Raw genomic sequence first — 18,577 nt, forward strand, 5'->3', positions numbered from 1 at the left:
ACAAACATGTCAATAAGTAAGTGCTATGAAGAATATGGAACAGGTGATATTTGGTAGGGGGTGGGGTCAGGAAAATTGGAAGAGAAGGCCTCTGGGAGGAGGTGACAGTTGACCTGAGGGAGCTAGTCATGCAACCTTCAGAGGAAAAAGCATGCCGGGAAGATGGAACAGAAAGTACAAATGCCCTAAGCCGGGGACAAGCTGACATGTTAGAGGAATAGAAATGCCTGTGCAGATGGAGGTTGGAAAACAGATGAGGCTACATTGGGGCAAACTGTAGGCCATGTACAGAGCTAAGGTCTCATTCTGATTGCAATGGGAAGCCACTGGAGAGTTTAAAACAAATTTTTTGTGTTCCCCAATCAGGACTCAGTTTGACAATAGGACAAAATACATTAAGAGTCCCAAAGAGGGATCAATGAGAGGCTACTCAGAAATATTGAGCAGATGGAATAATTGCTTATAGCTTCCAATGACGTCCTAAAATTTACTGTCATATTGAAGGCATCCCATGGATTGTTCACCCAAGTGTTCTGCTTCATCCAGGTTTGGAATCTCTGGTAAACTGCCCTCACCTGTGCTTCCCTCTGGAGAGGAAGAAGAGGGAGAGGCCTGAAATCCAGCAGTTATATCCCCATCAGGAGCCTGAATGCTCACTTCAGGTGTTATCAACATGGAGTTCTGAAGTCCATGTGGCTCTTCACAGTGAATCAGGTGACATATCTGAGAGAATTCACGTCTGTATCACTACTTTATTCAATGTGAGGCCTGAAAGGGAGCTTTGGGTTTGACCACTCCACCCTTTCCCGTGTAACACATGGGGGATCGGAAACCACAGAGAGGTTACTGATTTATCTAGGATCACACATCAAGTTAGGGGGCAGTTATCAATGTAGAATCCATGCCTCCTAACTGCCAGTCTGCTCACTGCACTTCATCCAATAGTGCACTATTTTCTCCTCTTACATGAGTACTTCTTCCACATCTGGGTCTCACCATTCTCATCTGAGAAATGGGTTGATAACACTTTCTTCATGGGATGGAATGTTGAATTGAGGACTGAATGGCATAAAAGATTTAAAACAGGGGTTGAAAAATGTCAGAGAGTTCTAGAGATATAAGATAAGAGGACTGTTTTTTTACAGTTACCTTGGTAATCTGACAGCAATGGGAGTGTTGGGCGACTCTGGCTCACCCATGTGTTGGGTTTCAGGTGTTAAGGAAAATGCAGAGACGCCACAGCAGTAACACGGATAACATTCCACCTGAAAGGTAAGCATCCTTTGCTTTGTTCTATCTGAGGCCTCTGGTGAGGGATAACCCAAGACTGGTTTGAATAATACCTACCTGTCAGAGTTACTAAGTGATGTCCTTATACTGAATACTCAATGCATAATAGCTTGCTCTTGCTTCTGTGGCAATTCTGAAAGCCTGTGTGATAGGTGACGCTCTTGACTCATTGTATCAATGATTATTCCTCTGAGATTTCAATTTTTAGAAGTATCTCAGTCTGTTTGGGCTGCTAACAAAAATACCAGCAACTGGGTATTAAAACTGGGTTAAACTGGGTAGTTTAAACAAGCATTTATTTTGCACTGTTCTGGAGGCTGAGAAAACCAAGCTCAAGGCCCCAGGATATTCAGTGTCTGTTAAAGACCCACTATCTGGTTCATATTGCTATGTCCTCACATGGTAAAGAGATGAGGGGTCACTCTAGAATCTCTTTTATAAGGGAACTAATCCCATTCACAAGGGCTCCACCTCTAGGACCTCGCCATCTCCCAATACCTTCTAATACCATCACATGGGGTTAGGTTTCAACATGTGGCTCTGTGGAGGACAGACCATAGGCTAAGGAACAGCACAGAGAGGACAATCACATTAAAAGATGAGTTTTTTATTGATGAGTTTTTTATTGCTTTATTGTGAAATACCCTCTCTTCCCAAAAGGAGAGGGTATGTCACACCAGGTAGGGCCACATGAGAGCGCCAACATTGGCCAGAAGGCAGAAAAGAATGTGGAAAAGTATAGGCCACAACCTTTATCGTGTTCCCCTCGGGAAAGAAAAGGCAGGGCCAGGGAAACAACTTAGGATTGGCTAGTTTGAATAATGTCAGTGGGCTCTGGGGTATCGGGGTGGTCTCTAGTTGTTTGATGGCTGGCCTTGGGTGATTTAGGGCAGGAGAAATATTGGCTCCATGTATGAGAGTCAGACAGAGGAGGTGGTTGGGGTTATGGACCCTCCATCACAGGGGAGATATAAACTGTTCTGGCCATTAGTTTGGCCCTATGATTAATGGGAGCCAAATAGATAAATATAGAATTTTTTAAAAACCATGGTCGGCAGTGCCTCTGGCTCAAGGAGTAGGGCACCGGTCCCATATGCTGGAGGTGGCGGGTTCAAACCCATCCCTGGCCAAAAATCACAAAAAAAAACAAAAACAAACCATGGTCAAGGGTGACGCCTATGGCTCAAAGGAGTAGGGCGCTAGTACCTATGCCAGAAGTGGCGGGTTCAAACCCAGCCCCGGCCAAAAACTACAAAAAAAAAAAAAGATCAAAACACTCATGAGCTGCAATTTCTGTCTATTTAAACCTAGGAGAATACACACATAGGGACCTCTTCCCAGGTTGGGACGGTCTCCAGCTTGGAACCCCCTGAGCTAACACATACATTCAAGGAGCAGGCAGCCAAGCTTTTCCTCCCTCACATTCCATTCCTGGCCCCATTCCTGGCTCACTGCAACACTGGGGTGGGCTGCAAGGTCACAAATAATATCCACAGTCCTGGCATTGGGACTGCATTTTGCGTCTGAGTCTGCCTGTTCTGCAGGAAAAAGCCCTGCCATAGACCTTTGGCCAAAATCTCAGCTCAGCCTCTTCCCACCTATGGCGCCTTTGGTGAGCAGTTTTACCCCTAGGTCTCAGCTTCTCCATCCATGAATGACAGATAATAAAACTCTGAGTTGCTTACAGATGAAGGGAGGAAACACAGCATCCAGCTTATGATAAGAATGCCTGTTGGAGCTTTTTCAGCCTCTGACAGCATTGCCACCTGCTCTCAAGGGAACTTAGAGATCTTTGAGGGGCAAGGACCATGGCAGGAGAATAGTGCCCACTGTGTATTGAGTGCTTATGCTGTGCTGCCCCGACATTAGCCTGATGAGATCCGGGCTGTTTTTTATCCCTTTTACAGATGAAGAAATGGAGGCTCAGAGAGTAAATTACCTAAAAGTACACAGCCAAGAAGTTGGCAGGGCTGAGATTTGGGATCTGTCCCCCAGCATCTGTGCTTTAAGTGCCACATTTTGGTTACCTCCTATCTGGGCATATACACTCATCCTCCTGGTTTGGCCTCAAGCTCTAGCCCTTAAGTGGTTAAATTGGAAGCTTAGCCTCTGTCCCCCTGAGGAATAATCTTTCCCGTTCAGACTGAAATCTTGGCCGCATGCAAGCGAGAGGCCCAGGGAAGGGAGTCCAGCTATAAAAAGCCCCTTGGTGCACTGAGCCTTCCCTGGTTGTCCTGGAGGCCCTCTGAGCCCAGGGAACTCAAAGTGCTGGCAACCTCCAGAGGGAGAGGAGGGCTTTCTAGGGCCCCATAGGCAGTAGAGGAGAGAGAGTGGCCTCCTTATGGGCCAACATGGGCAACTGCCAGGACTCCTGCTTAAAATGCAGAAAAAGCTCAAAGGCCCCTTGAGGATCATAGCCATGGTGTTTGTTGTTGTTGGCATTATTAATATCATCATTGTTATTGTCCAGAGCCGGAGAGAGGAGGACCACACATTTCCTGGGCTTTAGGAGCCAGCAGGGAAAGGGCATGGTGTGGGGAGGGAAAGGATATAGCCATCTTCTGTTCAGTCCCTTGCACCAGGTTTATGGTAACACACCTCTGGGTCTAGTTTGTGAACCCAGAGAAACCAAACCTGACCTGCCAGGCCAGCATGGCCCAGCGCTGTGCTTCTCAGGTATTCTATAAGAAGTAAATTGGTTTTCCCTGGAGAAAAATAATTCTGTGGTCAAATTTAAAGTTTGTGAAACAGCGATTTTAACAAAGTTAATGTTTTTTAGTAGAATTTTTTTTCTCAGAGCCTTTAGTATGCCCACTCATTCATTCCTTCAAACACTGTTTACTGAACACGTTCTTTGTGCCAGGTACATGGCGCCGGGTGGTAGAGATGCACTCATGCTCTTTGAGGTTGCAGAGCAGGGCCCTGTCAAAAGCTTTAGGTGTATGGCACCAACTGCGTGTTAGAATCACTGGGGGGCTCCAAGGAGCTTGAGATGGTGGGCCTACCCACAAAGATTTTGATTCAATGGGTCTCCCATGGGGTCAGGCACCTGTATTTTTCAAACTGCCACCCTCCCAAAAGATTACAACGTGTGGCCAGTGTTGACAGCCACAGTCCCAAAGGAAAGATGAGTAATAAAAGGATGACTGGGATTGATCCTGTGCAGGTAAGGTTAGGATACAATGAGAACAAGGTCAAGGAGCTGTTATTGTCTGGAAGGCAAGGGAGTCCCCAGCAAGGAAGAGAGACTGCACCTAAGATCTGGTGGATGGGGATATGTTAACTAAGTGCTACAGAGCGAGGATGGGGAGACATCCGGTGAAGACAGCAGCCTAAGATAGGAAGCCCTTGAGTGGAGAGAAGAGGCACATGATGAAGTTGAGGTTGGAGACCAAATAACCTAGGGCATGTGGTAATTTCATCTCTGGCCCTCAGTTTCTTTACCAGTAAAATGGGAATTATATTTACACCTCTGTATAGGTCTTATATGAAACAGCTGCTAGAAGGAGTACACCAAGGGAAGCCATTGGAGAGATCTTAGTGGGCTAGTGAATTAATTGGATTTAGTCAGCCCCCTATGTTCACAGGGGCTTGGTTCCAGGACCACAACCCTTGGACACCAAAATGTACTGATGCTCAAGTCCCTTATATAAAATGTCCAATACAGTCAGCCCTCCATTTATGTGGGTTTTGATCCATGATCCAAGGTTGGTTGAATCCTGGATACGAAGTTCTGACTGTATACAGTGTGTTCTAAGAATGCTATCCTGGGCTTGGCGCCTGTGGCTGAAGCAGCTAAGGCGCCAGCCACATACACCTGAGCTGGTGGGTTCGAATCCAGCCCTGGCCCGCCAAACAATGATGGCTACACCAAAAAATAGCCAGGCGTTGTGGCGGGTGCCTGTAGTCTCAGCTACTTGGGAGGCTGAGGCAGGAGACTCACTTGACCTCAAGAGTTGGAGGTTGCTGTGAGCTGTGGTGCCACAGCCCTCTACCCAGGGCGACAGTTTGAGGCTCTGTCTCAAAAAAAAAAAAAAAAAGAACGCTATCCTGGGCCAGGTGGTGGCTCTGGCCACTGGAGTCCCCTGGGAGTCTGTGGAGGTGTGTGCAGGGTGAGAGAAGCAGGGAAGGCTCTGCCTTTCCTCCTCCACCCCAGGCCATGCACATTGAGCGTATAATCCTAGCACTCGGGGAGGCCAAGGCAGGTGGATCCTTTGAGCTCAGGAGTTCAAGACCAGCCTGAGCAAGAATGAGACCCCTAACCCTATTAAAAATAGCAGAGAATTGGGTGGTGCCTGTGGCTCAAGGAGTAGGGCCTCATATACCAGAGGTGGCGGGTTCAAACCTGGCCCCGGCCAAAAATAAATAAAACCTGCAATAAAAATAGAAAACTAGTTGTGGCAGGCACTTGTAGTCCCAGCTGCTTGGGAGGCTGAGGCTAAAGTATTGCTCAAGCCCAAGAGTTTGAGGTTGCTGTGAGCTCCAATGGCTGCAGTACTCTACCCAGGGCAATAGAGTGTCTCAAAAAGAAATCTGTCCTGGTCTGTGAGTGGGTAATAAACAGGATCAAGTGGCAAAGCAATGTCAAACCTCCCCCCATTTCCATTTTGTGACTGGATGATAATCTAGTATTCAACATAGTGAATTTGAGGGTGGACAAAACAAAAATTAAGCACCTACTGTGTGCCCTGAGAGGTGGGATCTAGAAGGTAAATGAAGTGCAGGCCTTGCTTTTGTAAGCCCATGATATCACTGGAGTCCCCTGGGAGTCTGTGGAGGTGCGTGCAGGGTGAGAGAGGCAGGGAAGGCTCTGCCTTTCCTCCTCCTCCCCAGGCCATGCACATTGAGCAGATCAGTTCCACTTGGATCTGCGGCAGAGCTGAGTTTCCATGCAGTGATTCCATTTGAAAAGGGATGAGTGCAAGGGAAGAAAGACAGCGTCTGCAACTCTGGGCTTCCTGCTTTTCTAGCAGTGGCTATGAAAGAGCCATAGAATCCTTCCCTGGTTGCAACCCAAGAAGGCCTCGCTTGGAACTAGAAAAAACAATTTGGCCCTGCAGGTCTTCCATATGAACTAGAGATGATAGTTCCTTTGTATTGAGCACCTGTTATTGCAAAGGGTATTTTACTGTGACGCCCCTCCCCAGGAATTCTGTGCAGGAATGGTTTTTATGCCCATTTTCTAGGTGACAAAACTGGAGGGCCCCTAGAAAGGGCAGAGTTGGAACTCAAATGTGGGCATCTCTACTGTCTTCTTCCCAAAGAAACCTTAATTTCTGCTGCTCACCAAAAGCCAGCCATGATGTGACTCCTTCTTGGAAGTAGGTGTCATTGAACTTGAAGATTCCAGAGCTAGAGACCTTTGAGTTTCTAAGCTTATGCTAGAAATTATAGAATTCTGTGCTCCCTTTGGGATGAAGTACAGTGGTTACGAAAGTCAGCTCTAGAGTCAGTCTGCCTGAGTTCAAGCCATTCCTTCCCCTGTCCCTCTCCATCCCTTGCCAGTTCTGCAACTCTGAGCAAGTTCCTTTCTCTCTGTGTGTGCCTCAGTTTCTTTATGTATAAAGTGAAGATATTAGTAGGGCCTAATTCTAGAGTAGATAAGAGGATTTTGTAACTTCATCAACATAAAGCACTCAGAAAAGTATCTGACACACAGTAAGTTTTCAGTAAATGTTAGGACTCTATTGCTATTATTGTTTGTATTATTTTTCTAGGCCTGCCATAAGTGGGTACCACAGACTGGGGAGCTTAAACAATGGAAGTTCCTTTGGGGAAGTTCTAGCAGCTCAAGGTATCGGCAGGGTTAGTTTCTCCTGAGGGCTCTCTCCTGCGCTAGTAGGTGACCGTCTCCTCCTATGTCTTTAATTGTCTTCCTCAGAGGACACCAGTGCCTGTGGCTTAATGTCTTCTTCAGAGGACACCAGTGCTACTGAATGAGGACCCAGCCATGGAAACCCATTTTAACTTTGTTACCTCTTGAGGGACCTTTTCTCTATATAAGGTCACATTTGGAGGTCCTGAAGGTTAGGGCTTCAACATAGTGTATTTGAGGGGGAACCAAACAGTTGGACTTATCAGGGTATCCCCAAAGTCTCCCCTAAAGTTGCTACACCTAGGGAGAATGGGAAAGCATAACTAAATGTACCTTAATTTACAAAATATTCATTACAAAATTTTACAAAGAGGTGGCCAATACATAGGAAATATTTCATAAATATTTTCTAAAATTTTGTAATGAGTATTTCGTACATCAAGTTAACATTTAGCCACCATTTCCCGTTCTCTCTACGTGTGGTGACTTTACGGCAACTTTTGGGACACCTTATATTATGGATGTTCCGTTCTCCCTACGTGTGGTGACTTTACGGCAACTTTTGGGACACCTTATATTATGGATGCTTGTTCCTCCTCCTCCACTGGGGTCCTGACTTCTTCCCTGGTCACAACCCAGAAACCGCAGCCAGGCGCTCAGCTCCGAGGCAAGTGTGGATGAAGGCGGCGTCTTTGAGAGCCTGAAGGCAGAAGCCGTCTCCCCACCAGCGCTCTTCTCGGGCTTAACCGGCAGCCTTCCCTCCAGCTCATTCCCGTCCAGCCTGGTGCTAGGATCCTCGGCAGGTGGCGGGGACGTGTTCATCCAGATGCCCGCGTCCAGGGAGGAGGGCGGGGGCCGGGCCGAGGGTGGCGCCTACCACCACCGCCAGCCCCACCACCACTTCCACCACGGCACCCACCGCGGGAGCTCCCTGCTGCAGCACATGGGCGGGGACCACCGTGGCCACACAGAGGAGGGTGGCGATGAGCAGCCTGGGACACCTGCCCCTGCCCTGTCCGAGCTGAAGGCTGTCATCTGCTGGCTCCAGAAGGGACTCCCCTTCATCCTGATCCTCCTGGCCAAAGTGTGCTTTCAGCATAAGCTTGGTGAGTCCCTGGGGACTGGGGACACGTCTGACCCCTGCAGCAGGTGGGGTGGGGATGTCCTCATCTGTAGCACCTGGAGAAGGCAGCAAAGGCCCTCATGGTGCAAAGGGCTTCAGGTTAGAACTGGGTTCAATTCTTGGCCAATTAAGCTGTGTGATTTAGGGCAAGTCACTTCACTTCTCTGAGCCTGCTTCCTCATCTGTCTAGTGGGAGTTGTGATAGAAACTTCCTCAGCTAGCATAGTAACTAATAGCTCAGACTGCTTGGGTCTGAACCCCAGCTCTGCCCCTCCCAAGCTGTGTAACACTGGGTATGTCATTTAACCTCTCTGGGCTTCAGTTCCATCATCTGTAAAATGGGGGTTATAATAATATATAGACTTCACGGATCACTTAAATTTAAGTAAACATATGTAAAAGCACTTAGGACACGACCTGGCCAAGAGAAAATGCTGGGCAAGTGTAGATTGTTAATTTTTATGCTATTCATTATTAACACATTAAAATACTTAATGTAGAGCCTGGCACGTAGCAAGTGCTCAGTAAATACTACCCTATTGCTGTTACTGGTGAGAAGTAAGATAATGATTCGTAATGTGCTTACACTAGTATCTGACACATACCTAACATTCAATTAATAGTCTTTAGTATACTATTGTTATTATTGTTACTGTTATCATTCATGATGTCACTGTACCCTGGAGGTACCTGGAGGGCTTGTGGGCTGTTGTTTTAGTCCTGTAGCCAGCTGGATGGTAAGAATTACCTTGGCCTACCACTTCCCATAAGGAACTATCCAGAGGCGATTAGCCTTCCTTTGTTTCTTATTTTCTCCTCTCCGGTAAGTTCCAGCTGACTTGGGTCACTCTACCTTCCTTGCTGGGGGGGCTATCCTATCAGCCCCTCCCTTTTTGTTCCTCAAAGCATGATCCTCCTTACTCTGAATTCTGGCAAAATATTATGTTGAGCTTTATTCTTGAAGGTGGTCATTTTTGTTTTCAGTTGGCAGGGTTTTTTTTTTTGTTTTTTTTTTTTTGGTAGAGACAGGGTCTCACTTTATGGCCCTCGGTAGAGTGCCGTGGCCTCACACAGCTCACAGCAACCTCCAACTCCTGGGCTTGAGCGATTCTCTTGCCTCAGCCTCCCGAGTAGCTGGGACCACAGGCGCCTGCCACAGCGCCCGGCCATTTTTTGGCTGCAGTTTGGCCAGGGCCGGGTTTGAACCCGCCACCCTTGGTACATGGGGCGGGCGCCTTACCAACTGAGCCACAGGCGCCGCCCAGGGTTTTTTTTTTTTTTAAGGCAGAGTCTCACTATGTCACCCTCGGTAGAGTGCTATGGCATCACAGCTCACAGCAACCTCAAACTCTTGAGTTTAAGCAATTCTCTTGCCTCAGCCTCCCAAGTAGCTGGTATTACAGGCGCCCACCACAACACCCAGCTATTTTTTTTGTTGTAGTGTTACTGTTGTTTGGCAGGCCTCAGCTGGGTTAGAACCCACCAGCCCTGGTTTATGTGGCTGGCACCCTAGCTACTGAGCTACAGAGCTACAGGCACTGAGCCCAGTTGGCAGTTTTGTTTTTTTTGGTTTTTAATCAAAGAGGAGACTAGAAAAAAAGGATTGTGGGATCATTCATTTTTATTTTATGTTTTCAGTAAAGAGGTATACCTTTTACAAAGGAGATCTTGGAAAATAGGTTGCATACACATCTGTTAAAAGAATAAGTGAGCTTCAAGCATATCACATGAAAGCAGAATCCCTTCTATAAGTTACAAAAAGCAGGCAAATTGTGGCAATTAAATGACTTGTGGAATAAAATTCAGTTCTGTTCTCTCATCTGCCTGGGTCATGTTTACCTATTAGCTGGGATTTTTTTCTTACCTTTAACATTGAACTTGAATTTCCCATGGTGTTGTGGTCTTTTTCTGTGTGTTTTTATTGCAAATAACACACCTCAGATTCTTTTTTGAAAGTAGAAATAATTAGAGGCACCATTTGCTAACTGCTAGAAATGATGTTCCTGTAAGTATTATCCTTCCATGAGGTGTTATTGCTATGTCCATTTTACATATGAGAAAACTAAGGCTCAGCAAGATTCGGTGACTCACTGAAGCCTATAGAGAGAAGGTGGCAGAGCTGAGATTTGAACCTTATCAGACTGCATAAGCTCAAGCTCCAAATCTGGTGCTGTAAAGCAGTGGTCTCCAACTTTTTTGGCACCAGTTTTTCCATGGGGGTGGGGACGGGGGGGTGGGTAGAAGTTGAGGGGAGGAGAGAGCTGATAGGAGGTGGAGCTCAGGCAGTGATTTTTTTTTTTTTTTTTTTTTTGCAGTTTTTGGCCAGGGCTGGGCTTGAACCCACCACCTTTGGCATATGGGGCTGGCGCCCTACTCCTTTGAGACACAGGCGCCGCCCAACTCAGGCAGTGATTTGGGTGATGGGGATTGGCCATAAATACAGATGAAGCTTTACTCTCCCACCACTCAACTCCTGCTGTGTGGCCGGGTTCCTAACAGACCAATGACCGGTACCAGTCCATAGTCCAGGGGTTGGGGACGACAGCTATGAAGTATTCTCACAGAGGCCTAAGTCCTACCCCTAAATCCCAGTTGATTTACATGGGAAGCCTAAATCCCCCAGAAGTGGGATTTTTTTTTCTCTCCTCTGCAACTCCAAGGGAACCAGGGGTATGTCTTTTTTCAGCATTGCTCGTGGTCCTAGGCTGGGCCTGACTGCTGAGTCTAAGTGGGTGACACCAGCCCTTACTCTGTCCCACAGGCATCGCCGTGTGCATTGGGATGGCCAGCACCTTTGCCTATGCCAACTCCATGCTCCGAGAACAGGTCTCCCTGAAGGTGAGTCACCTGGCAAAATAGTCTCCTGTGGCTGCTGCAAAAAATGACTACAAACTGAGTGGCTTCAAACAACACAAATTTGTTCTCTCACAGTTCTGTAGACCCAAAACCTGGAGTGGGTCTCTCTAGGTTAAGATTAAGGTGTGGACACAGGGCTGTGTTCCTTTTGGAGGCTTCAGGGGAAAATCTTTGCCTTTTTCAGGGTCTAGAGCTTGCCTACATCCTTTGGCTTGTGGCCCCTTCCTCCTTCATCAAGCCAGGAACATTGCGTCCCTGTGACCATCCTTCCACCATCACAGCTTCCCTGTACTTTCCTCTTCTGCCCCCTCCTTCCACTTGTAGGATCCCTTGTGATGGCATTGGGTCCAGCCTCATAATCCAGGAGAATCTTCCCATCTCAGGATCAGCTGATTTCCAGCCTTAATTCCATCCACATCCTTGATTGCCCTTTGCTCTGTGACCTAGTGTAGTCACAGCTTCCAGGGTTCAGGATGTGGACTTCTTTAGGAGGCCACTCTTCTGCCTGGGCAGATCCCCAGATGCTCCATCCTTCTCTCCTGCCCTCCATAGAGTCTGGCACCTTTCTTCTTCCCAATGCCCCTTGGGCCTAATCCCTTGACCCTCCTGACATTCAGCCTGTTAGCTCACTTCCAGCCCATCCTTATGTGTAAGGCCATCCTGCTGATGCTGCTGAGTGGACATATAGCTCCAGCACCTGCCCCTGAATGTCCTCCATGTCTGCAGAGCACTGGCTGTGTGCTGGCACAGTGCTGAGCCCATTGCCTATCTCTGCAGATTCTTCCCAGCAACCTGGTGAGGAGACAAAATTACTATCTCATTTTCCCAGTGAGGAAAGAGTTGTTTACAGCCACTAAAGTTCCTTGCCTGAAGTCATACAGCCAGTGCAAGTGGTGGCATCAGGATTTGAACCCAGGCCGTTAAGCCCAGAGCCTGCATTCATTCTAAGTTCAAATCCCACCCACCTGCAGGCCCAGGTGAAGGGAAGGGACTATGTACACCAACTTATAGACCCATTGAGAAGCTTAAATGAGATAACACGGAGAAGGTGTTTAGCAAAATGCCTGACATATAGAGAACATTTAATTGAGCTATTATTTTAAGAGCCTGTGCTTTCAGCCCCGGTGTTGTGGCTCACGCCTGTAATCCTAGCACTCTGGGAGGTGAGACTGGTGGATTGCTTAAGGTCAGGAGTACAAGGCCAGCTCAAGCAAGAGCAAGACCCCCGTCCATCTCTAAAAATAGCCAGACATTGTGCAGGCAGGTGCCAGTAGTCCTAGCTACTCAGGAGGCTGAAGCAAGAGAATCGCTTAAGCCCAAGAGTTTGAGTTTGCTGTGAGCTGTGACGCTGCAGCACTCTACCAAGGGTGACAAAGTGAGACTCTATCTCAAAAAAAACAAAGAAATAAACAAACAAAGAGCTTGTGCTTTCTACTACAAAGGTGGTGTTATAACAATTGCCATCTTCCCTGAGCCTTCTATAGCATTTTCTGCATTCCTTTTTTTTTGAGACAGAGTCTCACCGTGTCACCCTGGGTAGAGTACTGTGGCATCACAGCTCACAGCAACCTCAAACTCTTGGGCTTAAGCAATTCTCTTGCCTCAGCCTCCCAAGTAGCTGGGACTATAGGTGCCCGCCACAGCACCCAGCTGTTTTGGTTGTAGTTGTCATTTGGTTTGTCAGGCCCAGACTGGATTCAAACCTGCCAGTTCCAGTGTATGTGTCTGGTGCCCTAGCCGCTGAGCTGCAGGCGCTGAGCGTCTTCTGCTTTCTTTAAAGCACTGGGTCCCCCGAGGGCATGAAGGGCAGCTCAGTTTTCATTTGTGCAAGAGCATATTGAGATCCATAGTTTGGGGCCATAAGAGATTCTTGACCTAGGGCGGCACCTGTGGCTCAAGGAGTAGGGCGCCGGTCCCATATGCCAGAGGTGGCGGGTTCAAACCCAGCCCCGGCCAAAAAAAGAGATTCTTGACCCTTAGTCTCATCATTTTTTTTTGGTTTATTTATTTGCTTTCTTTTTATCAGAGACTTGCTTTGTCACCCAGGCTGGAGTGCAGTGACATTATCATAGCTCACTGCAACCTCAAAGTCCTAGGCTCAAGTGATCCTCCTGCTTCAGCCTCGTGAGTAGCTGGGACTACAGGCACGTGCCACCACACCTGGCTCATTTTTCTATTTTTTGTAGAGATGAGGTCTTGCTATATTACTCAGGCTGTTCTCAAACTCCTGGCCTCAAGAGATCCTCCCACCTCAGCCTCCCAAACTGGGTTACAGGTGTAAGCCACCATGCCCAGCTCATCTTCATACAGTCTACTTTCTGCTGCTATTAAAAAATTACAGGTTAGGGCGGTGCCTGTGGCTCAAAGGAGTAGGGTGCCAGCCCCATATGCCAGAGGTGGCGGGTTCAAGCCCAGCCCTGGCCAAAAACTGCAAAGAAAGAAAATTAAAAAAAAAAAAGTTAAAAAAAAAAATTACAGGTTAACTCAACACCCTAGTAGGAGGCTTTAGAAGCTAGATCTCCCTTAAATGTAGGAATATCCAGATGTTGCCTTGACTTGAATTTTAGTGGCTGAGAGGATGTTTGATCCAGGGGCCCTTGAACCCTGTAAGGACACAGGTGATAATTTGCCTGTGTGTGCATGTTTTCTCAGTAAACATAGGAATCTCAGTTTATTACCCCTTTGTCCTTCAGATTCTGTCTTCTTGTGGCATTGCTAATTCCCTCCTCCTACTCCACCTTTAGGTTTAGACTTACAGAGAATTAAACTGGGATTTATTATTTATTGAGGTAAAAAGTGCTGCTGAATGGATTAATCACATTGATAAGAGCAGTTGGTTGGTTGGAGGTGGCGTCTAGCATCATTAACCTTGACCACTCCTGGAATAATGGGTGGATGGAGATGCATTTATGTCGTCCACTCTCTGGAAATGCGCATCCTAACAGTGCACAGGGCACACTGAGCTGTGTGTCTGGAGACAGTATGTGTTGAGCATTTACCGAAACCACAGGGAAGGTTACACTGGGAAAGTTATGACCTCATCTTATTCCAGCAATACAGGCGTTCCTGGTCCAGGAAAAGACAAACTTTTGAGAGTCAACAGCAGAGGGCTCTGCGTGTTTCTCCCAGGGTCTACAGGATGACCGTGACCTCTGTACCTCTTCTAGACATTTCCTAAGGTCACTGTCAGACTAGGAAGTCGCTGGGGAGACAGCAAACTAAGAAGGTTTTGCTGTTTATTTTCCTGAGGACTAAAGAGGAACAAAGCTAAAGGAAGAGAAATGGGGCTGGATTATGAAGGGTTTTGACAGCTATGTGTATAATAGCTTGAGTTTAATCCTGTCAGTGTGACCCTCCATTAAACAGTCAGTCCAGGGCAGTGACCTAGAAGTCTGTGCTAGAAGAAAAGAGAGCAGAAACTTCCAGCCTCTCGATCTGAATCTCCTGCTGGGTTGTAAACTCTTAATAATCCAGGTCTTGTCCCTTACCAAGCCTGAACTATGAGTTTGTACCAGACTGAAAGTTTGCATTAAAAACTTTGGCTTCATCTTTAACGATACCCCCAATTTCAAATGAAGTCAAAGGCTTGAAACACATGCCCTTGAACAAGAGTTACTTAACCTTTCTGTGCCTCCATTCCTAACCACGTATTATGTACTTTAATTCTTACAACTCCATAAGGTAGATACAAAGATAGAGCCATTTCACAGAGGAGGAAAGGGAACTGCAAAGAATTTAAGTAACTGGCTTGAGGTCAGACAACTCCCACACAACAGACTGAGGATTTGAACTCAGGCCTTCCAGCTGGGAAACCTGTGCTGCGAACCGGGATGCTCACCTGCCTTCTGTGACCAGCCCTTGGGTCCCAGGGGGGTGGACTGAGGCCAGCACCGTTCCCTTCATCTTCAGCACTGCTTTCTCCAAAACTTTGACAAAGTGAAAAGTTGTCATCCGTCAGGGAACATTCTGGAAGGTAAAATTCTTAAAAGTTCTGCCATGCGTGCCTTCGGTATCACGGGTGTTTTGCTTGTCTCCAGGAGAAGAGGTCCGTGCTGGTCATCTTATGGATCTTGGCCTTCCTGGCAGGGAACACCCTGTATGTGCTTTATACATTCAGCTCCCAACAGCTGTACAACAGGTGAGCGGGGGGTCGGACCCCACAGCCGGACAGTGGGAGAGCTTTGTTGGGCTTGGGGCATTCACCTCTTCACTTGAAAACGATACACCAGCTCCATGTCACATTGTAACTTCTACATTCCACCCTGTCCTTACTACACACATGTGCTTAGACCAGCACTCTCTAATAGAAATATAAAGCAAATCACTTATGTAAATTGACATTTTCTGGTTGCTCATTAGAAAACTAAAATGAGGATCGGCGCCAATGGCTCAAGCGGCTAAGGTGCCAGCCACATACACCTGAGGTGGCGGGTTGCAATCCAGCCCGGGCCCACCAAACAACAATGACGGCTGCAACCAAAAAATAGCCGGACGTTGTGGCAGGCACCTGTAGTCCCAGCTGCTTGGGACACAGAGGCAGGAGACCCGCTTGAGCCCAGGAGTTGGAGGTTGCTGTGAGCTGTGATGCCACAGCACTCTACCCAGGGCAACAGCTTGAGGCTCTGTCTCAAAAAAAGAAAAAGAAAACTAAAAAGAAACAGGTGGAATTGATTTTATTAATAGATTTTACCCCATACATCCAAAATATTGTCATTTCAATAATCAGTATAAAAATGATTCATGAGATATTTGACATTCTTTTTTTCACATGAAGTCTTTGTAATCTGACTTTGTATTTGGCTTTGTATTTGACATATAATAGCCCATATCAATTCCAACTAGCCACGTTTCAGGATCCTTCACCTAAGATCCTTCAGCAACGTGCTCAGAATAATGGGCACTGTGTGAGCAATGCAGGTTCAGAATATTTCTGGAAGGGCACAGAAGAAACCAGAGATGATAGCTGCCTCTTGGTGGGAACTAGGGATCAGAAACTTAGTTTGCTTGGTTTAGCCTGTTGTACCACAGTGATGTGCCACATATGATGTTTCAGTCAATGACAGATGGCAGGTACAGCAGCAGTCCTATAAGGTCACAATGGAACTGAAAAATTCCTACTGCCTAGTGATTTCATAGCCATAATGACATCATAGCACAATTCATTACTTTCGTGTCCATGGTGATGCTGGTGTAAACAAACCCATTGCACTGCTAGTCGTACAAAACTGTGGCACATACAGCCACGCACAGTACATAATACTTGATGATAATCATAAATGACTACATTACTAGTTTATGAATTTACTTTTTATTGTTATTTTAGACTGTACATTTTCTACTTATAAAACCAAAGTTAACTGTAAAACAGCTGCAGGCAGATCCTTCGGGAGCATTCCAGAAGAAGGCATGTTACCAGTGTGTTTCAACCTTTTTTATCTCACAGCACACTTGAACCTATAATTAAACTTCTGTGACACCCTTAAATAATGTTGATCAAAAAAAAAGAGTACAAAAAGAATATACAGGGTAGATATAAAGTTCGTGTGCAATTTAATATGTTAAATTATTTTAAATTGCACATGAACTTTATGTCAACCTTGTACTTACTGTGCTTTGAATGTCTTTTGAAAATAATTTAATTGGGCGGCCCCTGTGGCTCAAGGAGTGGGGCGCCGGTCCCATATGCCAGAGGTGGCCGGTTCAAACCCGGCCCTGGCCAAAAACCACAAAAAAAAAGAAAATAATTTAATTAATGGTCCTTTCATGGCACAACACTGCGACACACCAGTTGAAAATCACTGCATCATTACTATAGGAGATGATGGCTCTGTGCGCATGATTGCCCCTGAAGACCTTACAGTGGGACAAGATGTGGAGGTGGAAGACAGTGATACTGATGATCCTGACCCAGTGCAGGGCTAGGCTAATGCGTGTGTGTATTAGTTTTTAACAAACACCTTTAAAAATGGGGGAAAATGGCTCGGTGCCCGTGGCTTAAGCGGCTAAGGCGCCAGCCACATACACCTGAGTGGTGGGTTCGAATCCAGTCCGGGCCCACCAAACAACAATGACAGCTGCAACCAAAAAATAGCCGGGCGTTGTGGCTGGTGCCTATAGTCCCAGCTGCTTGGGAGGTGGAGGCAGGAGACTCACTTGAGCCCAGGAGTTGGAGGTTGCTGTGAGCTGTGATGCCACAGCATTCTACCCAGGGCAACAGCTTGAGGCTCTGTATCAAAAAAAAAAAAAATATATATATATATATGGGGGAAAAAAGCTTATAGAATAAGGATATAAAGAAAGAAAAAAATTTTAAGCTGTACAATGTCTTTGTGTTTTAAGCTAAGCATTATTACAAAAGAGTCAAAAAATGTTAAAATTTATAATGTCAATAAGTTACAGTAAGCTAAGGGATTAACTTACTATTAAAGACAAAAATCTTAAATAAGTTTAGCATAGGCTAAGTGGACAGCATTGTCCTAGGCCTTCATGTCCCCTCCGCACTCACTCATTGACTCACCCAGAACAACTTCCATTCCCATAAGCTCCATTCACAGCAAGTGGCCTATAGAGGTGTACCATTTTTTAATTTTTAATACTATATTTTTAGTGTACCTTTTCTATATTCACATATATTTAGATACAGAAATACATGTCATTGTGTTACAGTTGCCTGTGGTATTCAGTACATCACATGTCATGTCGTGAAGGTTTGTAGCCCAGGAGAGAGAGGCTGTACTACCCAGCCTGGGTGTGTAGCAGGCTACACCGTCTAGGTTATGTAAAGTGCACTCTGTGATGTTCCCACAACGGAGTTGCCTAATGACCATTTCTCAGACTACGGCCGAGTCGTTAAATGATGTGTGACTGTCTTTGATTTTATTCCCATATTATGAATGTAATAGCTTTTTTTCTTTTTTCTTTTTTTGGCCAGGGCTGGGTTTGAACCCAACACCTCTGGCATATGGGGCCGGCGCTCTACCCCTTTGAGCCACAGGCGCCACCCTGTAATAGCTTTTTTAAATTATTTAAGTTAGGGGCGGTGCCTGTGGCTCAAGGGGGTGGGGTGCTGGCCCCATATGCCGGAGGCGACAGGTTCAAGCCCAGCCCTAGCCAAAAACTGCAAAATATATATATATATATTATTTAAGTTACATGTTTATATGTATATTTTTATCACAAAGATACACACTAACATGGGTTGGCATACTACATCCATCCGCCTATTTTTATTAATAGCGTTTTATTGGAACACAGCCATGCCCATCCATTTATGTGTCCTCGTTTATGAGTGCTTTTGCACTGTGACGGAGTGGAAGAGTTGTGGCAGAGACCGTATGGCCAACAATACCAAAAATACTTACCATCTGTTCTTTTGTAGGAAAAGTTTGCTGATTCCCAACCTAGGATATTAATAGTGATTTTCTAGGTATCAGATTTGTAGTTTTATTTTTTACTTTAGAATTATCTGTCTCTTACAAATCTATTGTAATGGG

At 46.2% G+C, this 18,577-nt stretch overlaps 1 protein-coding gene across 1 annotated transcript in view; it reads left to right on the top strand.

Moving 5' to 3' along the window:
* The first annotated feature begins 546 nt into the window (after positions 1–546).
* Positions 547–18,577, top strand: part of RNFT2 (ring finger protein, transmembrane 2) — a 77,231-nt gene continuing 59,200 nt past the window's right edge. The window contains exons 1-5 of the mRNA XM_053587461.1: positions 547–714; positions 1,214–1,272; positions 7,745–8,211; positions 10,990–11,066; positions 15,122–15,222. Of these exons, the coding sequence (XP_053443436.1) occupies positions 691–714; positions 1,214–1,272; positions 7,745–8,211; positions 10,990–11,066; positions 15,122–15,222 (728 nt within the window). The 5' untranslated portion in view covers positions 547–690. The remainder of the gene's footprint in view (positions 715–1,213; positions 1,273–7,744; positions 8,212–10,989; positions 11,067–15,121; positions 15,223–18,577) is intronic.

Source organism: Nycticebus coucang, chromosome 4 (genome assembly GCF_027406575.1).
Source record: "Nycticebus coucang isolate mNycCou1 chromosome 4, mNycCou1.pri, whole genome shotgun sequence".
In the NCBI taxonomy this organism is placed as follows: domain Eukaryota; kingdom Metazoa; phylum Chordata; class Mammalia; order Primates; family Lorisidae; genus Nycticebus; species Nycticebus coucang.